The sequence below is a fragment of the Typopeltis vanoorti genome, chromosome 1, assembly GCF_054136105.1.
Source record: "Typopeltis vanoorti isolate ZY-2024b chromosome 1, IOZ_Tvanoo_1.0, whole genome shotgun sequence".
In the NCBI taxonomy this organism is placed as follows: domain Eukaryota; kingdom Metazoa; phylum Arthropoda; class Arachnida; order Uropygi; family Thelyphonidae; genus Typopeltis; species Typopeltis vanoorti.
The window spans coordinates 131,507,772-131,522,880 of record NC_143549.1 but is presented as its reverse complement, the minus strand read 5'-3'; the positions used below and the strand labels follow the sequence as shown (position 1 = coordinate 131,522,880).

At 34.7% G+C, this 15,109-nt stretch overlaps 1 protein-coding gene across 2 annotated transcripts in view; it reads right to left on the bottom strand.

Annotated features, from left to right (window-relative positions):
• LOC150110431 (succinate dehydrogenase [ubiquinone] iron-sulfur subunit, mitochondrial-like) overlaps positions 1–15,109 on the bottom strand; it is a 163,487-nt gene that overhangs the window by 76,582 nt on the left and 71,796 nt on the right. For both annotated transcript variants that reach the window (XM_090393764.1, XM_090393756.1), the window contains one exon: positions 14,590–14,675. In XM_090393764.1, the coding sequence (XP_090249890.1) occupies positions 14,590–14,675 (86 nt within the window). The remainder of the gene's footprint in view (positions 1–14,589; positions 14,676–15,109) is intronic.

Here is a 15,109-nt window from a genome sequence, read left to right as displayed (position 1 = left end):
TGTTTGTTCCGGACTAAGAAGCTGAAGATTAATTTGTATAATTTAGATATGAGAAACTTGTTAAATTGAAGTATATATTGCATGAACAAATTAGTATTGGGATGAGAGTATAGATTCTTGTATTGCTGCATGTTTTAATGTATGCAATGTATGAGATATTATAATTCTTAGCTTTTAATTTTTAGAAAGAGCCACTTCATTTAAGAAACTGTATAATTGCATCATAGTTTAATAAATATGTTTGTTATGTTAAAGAATGTGTATCCACTGATCCTTATTCCAATGCACTGTTTCCAAATAAAATACAAACTTGTGAGCGAAGGTAAATAAGAGTAGCCACGGCTGTCAATAAAGCTTGAGATAGATCTGGAGAGATTCTGCAGGTAATCTTAATTATATCTAATACCTATAAAGGGGAATCTTGGTGATGCAGTTGTAACATTAAATGAATTTTCCAAGGTTCCCAATATATTAGAAATTAGGTAACTTAAGTAAAAGTGTAAAAATAGAGTGTAGAGCATAAAGTATAATAGTATAATATTGCAAAATGGAACAACAGACAATATTTACAACAGGACTTGATTAATCTCAACTGGCAACAGCTATAAAGCTACCAAATAATCTCAACCAAAAAATTCAGTGTAATTGTGAACATAATCCTTGCAAATCATTGGATTATAATTAAAGTGGACTTAAATATTTAACAGTCATCATAGTGAGTCTTTCACTGATGGACACTCATCATAATGAGTTATTTTATCCACAAAAGATTTTTAGTACAAAAGGTTGTACTAAAATATATTAGTACACTGGGTAGATAAATAATTTGAAGCCTTGCTCTCAAGACCAAATGTGGAACTTTTTTTTTTGCTGCTTTGGCTTCCAATAAGAGACGTATAGGTCTCATCCCAAGCATATTAATTTGCTTGGGAATGAGAAAATTGATCCTTATGTCAATTTCCACACTTAAATACTCCCTATTCTCCTCACTATAGTTGTGATCTTCTCTTTCTTTTGAGTAATGCTACATGGATGATGTGGTTGCCATCTTGCCAGAATCAGAAGCATCTGTAACCAAAATATACAGGAAAAGAAAAGGACATAAAATTAGCCTTCCTGGACATCCTCCTTTCCCATAGCCCTAGCTGGAATACTTGCAACATCCATTCACCATAAAACCTGCCTTCACAGGCCATTGCATAATACAACAATTCAGCTCTGCATCCATCATAAAAAAAAAAAAATTGGCATCATCATGAAATCTTTGCTCAATAGTGCATGCTATTATACTTCCATAAAGATTGGATAGTTTATTAGCCTATGTATGTTAGAGGGTGCAAGAGAGCTGGTAATACCACTGACCCAGTGGAGTTGAAAGCGGACAAAAACAGTTCCACTGCATTTAGGAAGTTTTAAATTTCAAAATGTCACCGCAGAAATTAAAGTGGAAAAGAACTGCAAATTTGTTTAAATCTGAGTGGTAGGACAAATGAATTGAAACTGAAACAGCAAAGAACAACATGCACGAACTACCACACACACACACACAATTCAGTCTGAGATTGAAAACTTGTGCACAAAATATTTTTCATGCACACATAGGCTGGCAAAAATTAGAGGGAATATTGATTACTTGTCAGCACTCCAATATTGCCATATTATCTAATATTTCAGTCATCTCTAGAGCATCTCTTACTGAATCAGCCTACCCAGATCTTGGTCTTCCTCTGGATCTTTACCTGCCATCTTGGCTTCAAACACCAGGAGAGGAAAGACTAGCTCTGCTCACACACATTCTGGAATGCTCATATTGTCAAGTTCCTTCCTAATGTCTTCAATTTTTGATGATTCTGCCATTGATGCGATCTGTTCAAGGCCCTAAATTTTCTCAGAACTCTCATATCTGTGGTCTTTAATCTTTGATTAAATGCTTCATTTCTAACCGAACTCTCATATACATAACTTAAAACTGGTTTGAACACCTTTTTGCAGTGAGTTTACTTTTTTGGCTAATTTCTCTTATTCCATATAAATTTATTCAACTGGCTCCACACCATACTATCTTTGGTTATTCTGTTGTCTGTTTTTGTTGCCGGCTCGAACGTCACCTGGTCAAACAAGGTCTGCATCCCCAATCAAGTAATTAGGATTGGATCGAAAAATCAGTTACTGAAAACAAAGACAAAAAAAAAAAAATCAAACTCAGGCCTGTAAAGGATGGAATATCAATTGGCACAGGAATGTCCGTACACTCTGGGCAACTGGAAACTTGCAGTTGCTTCAAGAAGAAATACAGATGTGATATATTGGGTATTTCAGAAATGAGATGGACATTGTCAGGAGAATCAAATGGTGGAAGAGTTCTCTGGTCAGGAAATGAAAGTAAGCATGAAGCAGAATGCTAAGTAACAAGGCCTGTCAGGCAATGACAGGATACAAACCAGTTAGTGAAAGAATAATGGTTGCAAGATTCAGTGCCCAACCATTTAATATCACAACCAATCAGATATATGCGCCCACTGCAGAGAGTGCAGATGAAAACATTGAGAGATTTTACAGGGATCTACAACTAGAAATTGATGAGGTGCCGAAGCAGGATATACTCATCATTGGAGGAGACTGGAATGCAAAGATTGGCAAAAATAACACAGGATGGGAAAAGTTATGGGAAAATTTGGATATGGAGAAAGAAATGAACGTGGAGAGATGATTCTGGAATTTGCCACGGATAACAACCTGATGATTTGCAATACCAAATTCCAACAAAAAGATTGTGGTAAATGGATGTGGTGCTCCTTCAATGGCAAACACAGGAATATGATCGAACTGATATTAATAGACCAGAAATGGAGAACCTCAGTTCAACAGTGCAGATCATTCCAAGGAACTGATATTGATTCGGACCACAGTTTAGTGATTGCGAATATAAGACTAAAGCTGGAACAGAAGTACAAAGGAAAGTTCCAAAAAGCTAGAGACATCACAAAACTAAATGAAGACAGGCTAAGAACATCATATCAGAACATATTGGAAACTAAGCTTAAGACCCCAAGTGAAAAACAAAATATAAATACAAGAGCAGAACGACTGACTACAGTGCTAAAAAAAAGCAGTAGAGGAAGTAATTCCTGAAAAAGAAAAGATCAACAAGAAATGGATAACTCAGGAAACCCTAAAATTGGTACAAGAGAAAAGAGAACTGAAACTTAAGAGATAATTCAGAGGTAGCAGATGAGTTATACCGTCAAAAATGCAATGAAGTACGGAAAGCAGCAAGATCTGATAAAGCCAAATGGCTGGAGGACCAGTGCAAAGACATTGAACAGTACTATGGCGAACATAAAACTAGAGGTCTACAAACTTATAAGAAATGTCAATAGGAAGTGGCAAACAACATCAGTAGCAGTCAAAGATGAAAATGGTAAAGTATCGATGGACAAGACAGAAATCATACACAGATGGATAAGATATTGCAGCGAACTATATAAAAATCAACTAAATGATACTGCAACAGAAGTAATCAAAGAACTAAAAGCAATCTCTCCACCAGCAGAGATCTTTGAAAATGACATCTTGAAAGAGGAGGTGAATAAGGCTATAAAACATCTCAAGAACAACAAGGGTCCTGGAAATGACAACATAATAGGCGAGATGCTAAAATATGGGAGAGAATCAGTTGTAAAAGAAATACACAAGCTATGTAATGAAATATGGAGATCAGGGTATGCCCCCAAAGAGTGGAAAAAATTGGTCTTGGTTGTTCTTCATAAGAAAGGCAGTGCTTTAGAATGCACCAATTACAGAACTATTGCATTAATGAGTCATCTTGGCAAAGTGCTGATGAAAATACTAACAGAACGCCTGAAGGGTCATATGGAGGCACATCTTCCTGATGAGCAAGCCGGATTTCGACAAGATCAAAGTACAGTGCAACAAATACTCTCACACTAAGACTAATAGCAGAGAAAGCTCGAAGAAAGAACAAAAAGATATACTGCTGTTTTGTGGACTTCCAAAAAGCATTTGATAATATTGACCAAAATATAACATGGGCTGTCTTGGAATCCTATGGTGTGAACAATAAATTGATTCACCTGCTGAAAGATATAAACAGCCAAGCACAAGCAAAAATCAGAATAGCAGGTGAGACTGAAGACTGGTTTGCCACTAGTCAAGGGGACCCAATATCACCAATCATCTTCATTACACATCTGGGAAGAACACTAGATAAGATTAAAGAAGAAGATGGAGGCATTTCAATAAATGGCATGAGAATAAACTACCTCTGCTTTGCAGATGACATCATCCTGATTGAAGAAGACTCAGCAAGGCTGGAACAGACATTGCAAACACTATACACAGAAGGAAAAAGATATGGACTAAATGTCAACTTAGTATATGATGATAAAAACAATGATATTCGGACAACAGGAGTTACTGAACAGAGTTACGATAGACAGATTCCAACTGGAAAATGTGGAACACTTCACATATCTTGGATGCCACATGACGCATGACTTGGACCCGAAAAAAGAGATAAAAATTAGAATAGCCAGAGCAACAACTATTTTAAAAGCCAAGGACAAAATATGAAAGAGCTGAGCTATAAAGATGCAAACTAAACTGCGCATTGTAGAAACCTGTATCTTCAGCAGCATGCTCTATGGATGTAAGGCCTGGGTACTCCTGAGAGAATCTGAAAGGAGGATATTAGCAAGTGCTATAGAAAGATCTTGAGAATAAGCTGGATACAGAAAGTGAACAATAAGGAAATCTACAGATGAATACAACCAAAAGAAAACCTGATCCAGAAAATAATCAAAAGGAAACTACATCTATTTGGCCATATATGTAGAATGAATGATGAGAGAAAATTAAAAAATTGCTGTTTGGATTGATTGAAGGAAAGAACAAAAGAGGAAGACCAAACAGAGAATGGGGCGATGACATCGTCAAATGGTGCGGAAACTCTATACACAAACTGAGTCATCTTGCACAAAATAGAATGCAATGGAAGAATAATCATATCAAGATGGCATCAGACACCTACGGGCATTGGGCCATAGTTGTTGATGATGATGATGTCTGTTTTTGATATTTAATTTTCCCATCTTCATTCAAACTATGACTAAAGAGCCAAAATATTTTACTTATTCTACAGGTTCCTGTAGAATACATTGAGAATGTAACTGAAATTTTCTATATTTTCATTGAATGGTTTCATAGTCTTTTTGTTGCTGATTTTCATGCTGATCATTACTAATTCAGTTTAAATAGAGTATCTTGGAAACACACTGGATCATTTCAGAGAATATCATCCTCTACATAAAGCAAAGAGCTGAAGGTTGGTATCTCCAATTCTAATATAAGGTTCAAGGCCAATTTTTTTCATATGATCCATATAGATGATGATGAATAACAGTGGAGATAATGTGTACTTGTCTCACACCTGACTACACATCAAACTATCTTCCTGTACCTCTTTCAATTTTAACTGCTGACTTATAACTTAAACATAGACTGTATTGCTCTGTCCATTATGTTCCATTTACCCCATATAACTGTAGCAGTTTGAAAAAGCTTTTCCCTGGACACCATGGAAAATTTTTGAGATCTACAAAGCTCAAATACAGATCCATGTTATATTTCCATGATTTCTCAAACTTATAGTGAAAATCTGATCCTGACCATCCCAATTTAGCCTAAAAGGCAGCTGATTTTTCAAAGTTTCATTTTCCACAATTTTTCTTAGGGTCTTCTTAAGTATTCTTACATAAATCTTTTCTGGCTCACTGAGTAGGGAAATTCCTCTGTAATTCTCACATTGTTTTATTTCCATTTTTCATAGATAAAAACATAAAGATTAAAAAATGATGGTACAAAATAAAAAATGATGGTACAACATGACAAAAAAAAAATAGATAAAAACTATGAGCTCTGCTCCAATTATCTGGAATTCATCTTTCTGACCAGGCCTGTCTGAGTTATGCAGTGTGACCACTGCAAAACTTTTAAACCTCCATAACTGAGCATTCATATGTCATCTACCTCAGCTGTGTTTCCACATTTCAGGCTTCTCTAATTTTGATATGTTCCCCTATCGAATATCATCTTCTCCAGCTTCATTTCCACATTTCAAACTTTAGAAAGATTTTTCTAGGTCTAATTTTGATATGCAATCCTTTTGAATGTTTTCACTGCTCTGTTAAGCCTTGTTTCATTTCATTCTTTCAAAGGAATTACCCCCAGACATCTTGAATATTTTTATCTTCGTATTTCATGTCTTATTATCATCTGGTTCTTTTTATAGTACATGTTCCTCATGTACTATAAAAAATTATTTTGGAAGCTGTTTAATAGCTTCCAAAATAATTGCAACATTCCTATTTATCTCCTAATTTTCAGCAAAGTTTTCCCATGACTTTTGTTTAGCTACTTTCAAACTGCTCCACTTTCTTACATTTTTCTCTTTTTTTTCTCACAGAAAACGCTAACTATTTACTAAGAACATTTTATAAATGTATTTCCCAAACTGCCTCTAACTTCCTGCATCCACCACAGAATTCCGATTTTTCCATACTTGTAAACTTCGAAGAAAACATTGGTTGAATCAATGTTTTCTTCAGTCTGCCACTGAATTTCTATGTGTAATTATTGTTTTAAACCCCTCTTCATTTTTTTTTTTACCTCCAATAACAATATTTGCATACTTGTGTCTACACAGTTCACCTTTCTGTGGCATTTTAAGTTATGCAAAGAGGAGACTATATAAAATTTGGAGATATCAGCTTGTTTTTGTTGTTGCTGCTTAGATTAAATCCCAAAGATTGTTTTGAGCTCTCAGGTGGAGAAAATAAAAGTCTTATGAATCTTAAGAGGTTTTTTAAGTAACAAACAAACTATATATCAGATTTGCTAACTGTAGCTTTTTTTTTCTTTTTCACATAAATACTGCAAGTCTGGTTTGGATCCCTAGGAATGGAGGGCTGAGTTGTTTTGAATTATGGCCAAAGCAACTGAGGCTAGAGTAAAATGACAAAACCACAAAAATTATAATGCAGAATATTAATACTGTTGTACAAAATAAACTCCTTAAAAATATCATGTAATCTGATTTCCTAAAAGCACGTAAAATTACTTTATGTGAATCCCAACAACAAAAGGCTGTAAACCTAAACAAAAGGTTTACAGCCTTTTGTTGTTGGGATTCACATAAAGTAATTTTACATGCTTTTAGGAAATCAGATTATATGATATTTTTAAGGAGTTTATTTTGTACAACAATATTCAGACAATCCAGAAACTTGCTCTATGCACCAAATCTAACACTTTTTTTCAAGTAAATTTTGGACCTCTAATAAGCAGGGTGGTGATTTCACATCGCACAATGAAATTCAATTCCCACTTAAATATTTATAAAACAGCAATGCCCACAATGAGATTCAATCCTGCAGCCTGTTCATTAGAGCACATATGCAACAAGGCAAGCAAATGCTGTACTAAGTCACATTTGCTATTAGGAAATGAAGATTAGGAAAGTAGATTAAGTCAGTTCTTAATCTAGTTTTAATACATTAATATTATTCATCTTAATAAAATTCCTGATATGTAACTTCTGGAAGTGAACATTACAGTAGTACTACACGTAAAATCTATATCATTACAAACTTTGTATTAAAAATTTTCTTCCAAATTAATCTTATATGCCTGAACTTGAATATTGTCAGATTTTAAATTTCTAAGGCACTTCTTACTGTATCAATCCACCTAGATATTGATGTTCCTTGGGTCTTTTCCCATCCTACTAAAAAACATTTGTTTTGCTGATCTTTCCACTACCATTTTGTTTAAATGACCATATTACCTAAGATTAGCTCTGCCCACATTCCTGAATACTAACATTGCCAAGTCCCTTCCTTCCTAATATTTATATCATCATCATTATCAGCCATTGTCGATCCACTGCTGGATGAAGGCCTTTCCAAGATTACTCAAAACTGCCTGTCCATGGCTCTCCTTTCCCATGTCACTCCTGCAAATCTAATGACATCATCAATCCACCGTGATTTAGGTCGGCATCATGGTCGTTTTTCTTCTCATGGCATCCAATCCAGTACTTCTTTTGTCCATCGTTGACCTTGTCTTTGAGCAATATGCCCAGCCCACTGCCACTTCAGATGTTTCACTCTTCCTATGATGTCAGAGACTTTGGTTTCTTATCCATGTATTCCTTTTGTGATCCAGTCTTGTGATACCAAGCATACTTCTTTCCATGCTAAATTGTGGTGTTCTTAATTTCCTTTGCATTTAGTGTCCATGTTTCACAGCCATATATCAATATAGGAAGAATACACTGGTTAAAAACTTTTCTATTCAGGCATAATGGTAGTTGGCTTTTGAACATCGAATGTAATTTTCCGAATGCTTTCCACCCAAGCACTGCGAGTCTTTTAATTTTGTTCATGATATTTTGTTCCATTGATATCTGTTGTCCTAAGTATATGTAATGATCTACTTGTTTAATTTCCTCATTATTGATTTTTATTATTTCTGGTTGGACACAGCTACTGAACATAACTTAGGTCTTCTTTAGGCCAGCTGTTTTGCTAACAATTTGGAGTTCATGGATACGAGTCTGTAATTCATGCGCAGTTGAAGTAAAGATAACTGCTGTCATCTGCAAAGCGTAAATGGCTTAAATATCTTCCATTTATTTTCAGACCTTTCCCCTTCCCAATCAAGAAGTTTGAATATTTCTTCTAAGCATGCTGTAAATAATTTTGGAGAGATTGTCACCCTGTCTTATACCTCTCTGTATTTCCACAGATATACTTAGATCTGTGGACTCCAGTCTTTGGAGACCATAGATATGATCAAGTGTTTTATTTCTAACCCATCTCTCAAATCCATAAGTAAGATGGTTTGAATACTGTCTTGTATACACCTGTTTTAATGAATTTCTTTCTTATTCCATATAAATTTAATCAGTTGACTTCCTACTATACCAGCTTTGCTAATTCTGTTCTCTATTCCCATATTTAATTTGCCATTTTCACTAAACGTTGTGCCTAAATAGTCAATGTTTTACTGGTTCTATTTTTTTAAGTTCTCCATTCAGAATGCAATTGTTTCTCTATATGTTCCTGGCTATTTACATAGTCTGTTTTTATTTTATTGATGATTTTCATACAAAACTTATTACAGCAATTATTCAATTATGAAATCCAGCAGACTTATACTGGGCTTACGAGTATAACATCATCAATACAAACTAAAGAGCTGAGATTAACACTGCCAATTCTGATATCTTTAATGCCACTCTCCTGCATAATGTGATCCATATAGATGGTGAATGACAATGGAGATAATATGCAATCGTCTCACACCTAATTTAACATTAAGCTATCTTCCTCTGCTGACTTACAACTCAAATATAGACTGTCCTGCTCAATATCTCCCATTTACACAATATAATGTTTTGAACAGTTTTTCTTGGTACCTTGCCATATGCCTTTTGAAGATCAACAAAAGTTAAATTAAGATCTATTTAACTTAAAGTGAAAATCTGATCTTAACAACTCTGTATGGCTTGAACCCAGTTTGTTCTTTATCAAGTTTCTCTTTCATAGTTTTTCTTAGCCTTTTCCCAAGTATGTGGCCAAGTGGTTAAGGCAATGGATTAGAAATCTGTTGGGGTGTTCCTACACAAGTTCGAATCCTGCTGACTGTGGATATTTTTGATGGCCTGGTTGGCCAAGTGGTTAGCATATTCACTCTCCAGTCAAAAAGGCTGTGGGTCTGAATCCTGCCGTGGGCATGGATGTTTGTGATTTTCTGTAAAAATACTAGTGGTGGTGGTGGTGGTGGGTGGTAGATGGCATTGGTGTAGTTGTGATGATGGTAGTTGCAGTTCATTGTACTTGGTGGATTGAGTGGTGGAGACAGTCGTAGAGCAGGCGTCCTCCCTCGATGAGTCTTTGGACTCCCTGGAGGTGTCATGCGATAATAATAATGTGCTTGCATAAATTTTACCACTCAGTAGAGAATTTCTATGTAATTCATGCATTGTTTTTATTTCCCTTTTTAAAGATGGGTACTATGTGATCTCTACTCCAATCATCAGGAATTCAGCTTTCGGATTGGTCTTTTGAATTATACAGTATAGTGAAATTATACAGTATAGTATATATGAAACTTTTATACTTCATATACTGGAGCATTTTTAATCAAATATCATTTACTTCAGCTACCATTCCACACTTCAGGTTTTCAATACCTTTTTCTACCTCAAGTATTGATATGTACTCATAATTGCATTCTCTTTGAATGTTTTCTACTTTATTACTGCCTGTTGAAACAAGCAGCAATAAAGTAGAAAACATTTAGCAACCTTTCAACCACTCCAGACATCTAGAATATCTTTATCTTCAGTTTTCATGTCACCAGAATATTTTGCCACCTTCCTGATATTTATCACGTTTTCTTACCAAAGTCTTCATGTGACTTTTGCCTAGTTTTACACAGTGCTTCATTTTCTTGTTATTCTTACTTCTCTGCATTCTCTAAGAGTATATGCTTTCTTTTTTCTTTGAGTGTCTAACTTCGAGTCCACCATGGAGTTCTAACTTTCAGTGTTACAGACAACCACACGTTTCTCTGGCTGAATCAATTAATGTTTTCTTCAGGTCATGCAATGCATCTCCAGTGTTTGGTTTTTGTTTTCAACCTCATTTTTTTATAATAATATTTGTGTATTTCAGTCAACAGGTCATCTCTGAAAGCTGGTCACTGATTCTTCTTACAACTTTCTTACTTTTCTTATACAGTTGTTAGATCCCACTGGGAGATTTGCCAATATCTGCCTTAGTGAGCAGTAGAAATACATTCTCTGCCACAATTGTGGTCAATTAGTTCTAACTGATCATGCCTTGGATACCTTGCACAGGATCAGATAGAAAAAAAAAAAAAATATGTTTCATCACATCAAATACAAACTTGAAGACTTTTTAGAATCAGCTGCAGATTTAAAAAACCAGCTGAATCTAAATAAATATGGTTGTTAAACTTCCCAAGATTTGTGAAACAAATTCCTAGACCTCTAGGAATTTGTTTCCTAGAGGTCTAGGAATTAAGCAACTAAGGATAACCAACAGCATCCTATGGGCATGGCTAATAGGATTTAGGATTAAAACAGTAATTTCTTCCCCTTATTGTTGTATGCATTATTACAATTTTAATATTGTTATTTCTGAAAATGTCTCTGTTAGAGACAAAATATTTGAATAATTAAATGTTCAATTATTTCTCTATGCTGTATTCATTCTATTTTAGATTCTTTATGCATGCATATCAGTTATTTATGCCTTGTGATTACTTTCTAAGACAGTTATGGTCACTGAAAGTAATTAGTAAAAGCAGCCTTTTGAATACATTACATTAATGGCTTCATTAGTTATCCCCCCCACCCCCATTTACCAATAAGAATATTTTGGAATAAGAAAAGAAAATAAGAAAATTTATGCAAACATACTTGAAAGAGGTCAAGAAAGATTGTAGAAGAGAAACCTGGAGAAGAACAAGTGTTCGGACTAAATAGAGGTTGTTAGGATCAGATTTTCACTTTACAACAACATAGTTAAGAAATCGTGGGAATATGACAGGGATCTATACTTAAGTTTTGTAGATGCAGAAAAGGCATATGACAAGGTGCCCAGAGAAAAGCTTTTCAAAACACTTCAAGCATATGGGGATGAATGGAATGTTATACAGAGCAATCCATAGTCCATATTAAAGTTGTCAGTTAGAATCGAAGGAAATACAGGAAGATGGTTTGATGTAAAATCAAGGGTAAGACAAGAATGCACATTATCTCAACTCTTATTCATCATCATCACCATTATAATGCTAATGATTTTGAAAGAAACTATTTTTACTAAGAAATATCTCATTCAGAATTTAACAAGAAAAAGAAAAAAACTAAAAGGGGAAATGCTTGTAAATAAGTGAAGATACCAATTTTGTTTAAAGAATTGTACTAATAAAAACTTTGTAATATTAATTAAAGGTGAAAGACATCTTTTTTTGTAAAAAGATTATAATGTAAGAAGTTTCTCTATAAAGATATATGTTAGAGCATAATAACGAAAGATCAAAGTCCATTAACGACAACCTCGGATAAATTGTGTAGCCGGCGGCAATTTGGTTACGTGCGAACAGCACACGCACAATATTTTTTCCGGGAAATCGTACAGAAGATAGGAATGAAGTAAGAGCCGGGCGCAAAAAAAAAAAGGAAGTTTTGGGTGAAAGAAGGCGCTAGAGATATGGGATATAAAACGGGTTTGTCCCCCCCGTTCAGGGCTTTTTAGGATTTTTCATCTGGAGTTGCTGGAGAAGTTCCGGTGGAGTCGGGAAGAGTTCCAGGTCTAGTCAATAGCGGGCAGCTATTCTCTGCAGTCATTTCGCGATGTCGGGTGGAAGGAATAGACGAAGAAATGTTAGGTACCTTTCCGAATAAACCTGAAGAAACTGGCCGCCACATACATCCATGTGCATCGATTCAATCCATGCTGTTTCCAGTCGAGAATGCGATGAAAGGACAGAACAAAGAAGGCCAAACCTAGCCGTGATTTATAATCACCAAGGACGAGATTGAACATTCGGAGGGAAATTATAAAGAAAGGATAGACGAAATAAGTTACAGGAATGTGGTAATGTAAAACCCTTTATAATTCCTTTGTTAACAAAGAACAGAATAATATGTCATGGAAGAAACATGATGTTAGGTTATATAACTCTAAACTTGTATGAAGGACTATAGTGAGATTTTAGATACCAGTGTTTAGAACCAAATAGCTGTTTCTTTAATATTTGTCTGAATGAGTAGTAGTTAATTTGCCATAAGTAATGATCTATAGAATTATCGATGTGAATGTTTTAAGAATATGTGCAAGATAGTAAAAATATTTAAGGGATGCTAGCTAGAATTTTGTGTAGTGAAATGAGCCTATTCTTGGATGTGATATGTGAATTACAGTTGATATGTCTAACCTTATAACTTGGGATAACTCTATTCCTATCGAGTTTTTTTTATTGTAAATGTGTAATCTTTTGAATCTAATAAATGTATCTTGATTATCTGAACCTGTTTTGTGCCTTGATTTGAATCCAATGCGCTGCTTGCTAATATTTGAATCTGTGCAGGAGAGAAATATATGACAGAGACCACGACTGCAATCTAAAGTTTTTTAAGAGAGATAGATAAAATTGATATAAGAAGTAATTAATAGATTGATTTACTTTGTATATTTTCTGAGGGTTACTTCTTGGTTAAAAAGAATTTCAAACCTAGGGATCTGGCTGGCGCAGCTTGAATAAATAAATATTGCCAGAACCCGATTAGGAGATAACTCCAGACCGTTATTGCTGAGGATCAGACTCTATTCAGAAGTCAATCCTTTGTCAATTTATTTAATATACGTAATCATTCTAAGAATCGGCCAAAATTGTGTTAATAGATTATAACGGTGAAAAAGATAAATGAGATAAGAGATATAAGAAGAATACACACACATATAAATCATAAATTAAAGTAATTGTCAAGACATAACAATTACAGATATAGACCATATTGGTCTATTCCGGTCTCATTATCCATCTAATATCCTTTTTTTGAGGTCTACCTGGCCTTCTCTTTCCAATTGGTCAACTCTTATTCATCATCTATAAATTTGCTCACTATAACAAACTACCAAAAAAAAAAAAGTCTCTTCCTAAGCTCCAGCACGATGCTGTTCTAAAGGACGATGATCAATAATTAACTATGGCAAACTATTTTAGTAACTACAAGTTCATTACGTAGGCAGAGTCTACTGTAACAGCATGCACCACCACCTCTCTCTCTCAGTCTTTCTCCCTGGTCACTGTAACTTAAAATTATGATATGCTTAATCCATGCTCTCAAGTTCATTCACAATATCAATCAGTTACACAGAAATACTCAAAAGTACATTCATAAATTGTCATTTTGATGAGAAATAGCATGAACCCCCATATTTCACCACTCCAATACTTTCCTTTTACTTACACTCCAGTTAGCAACCAAAATTTGAACATCTTCATCTATTTTGGAAATACCAAATAGTTATTACTGTCACTCACTACATTAGGCCCATAAATCTTACACAGTTGTTGGTGAATTTCTGCAGCACCACTGTTTTCCACCAACAAAAACCGTATCACACCACGAACTTCACAACTGGTGGGATTTTTTTTTTTTTTTTTTTTTATCACAGCACTCATAAATCATTTGTAGAAGACAACAAACGATAAGTTTCATACTCGTGTGCAACCCCTCTTCCATATCTTATGGTAGTAAATTCTGAATAGGCCTTACTTTCTAGAAGTGCCCTGTATCTTCAAATGCTGCAATAAGAAGTATCAATCAAATAATCTGAATGCGCTTACATTAGATTTTTTGACCTTCTGTGCTTGAAATGACTTTTATTGTTTTCTTTACACAATCAATTAACATTCCGTCAGGATAGGTGTCTATCACTAAATATAAGAAAAAATGCATTTCAAACTTACCTTCTCGACATGAACGTCGGAAGGTCAGAGTTGGGTCAATTTCATTTTTTATTTTTATTAGTGCATCTAGTACCATAGGACCACATCTAGAAAATAAAATTAAATCTGTTCATTATCTCATTGTCATTTGTTGAATAATACTCAAATAACAACATTACTAAATAATAACATTACTAAAATACTTAAAATGAATAATATGAAGCGAGTTTGAGAGAAGAATAGATTATATAAGAGGGATATCCTACGCTTGAATGGATTAGGTATGAGTCCAGAGAAATTATTAATTGCTATGAGACTTAACACAGTCAGGGAAACTAGATTATGACGAGAATCTTTGCATAGTTGTTGAACACGCTACATAACTATTTCAATGAATAACTTACTCCATTATCGTGGAAATGATTGAGGAAAGATGACCGACTTCATCTGGTTCAGACTTACTAAGCATATTCATGGATGGCAGCATAAGTGAGGCATTAGATAAGTACAGAGATCTGCAAGTGGTTCACAGACTACAGAA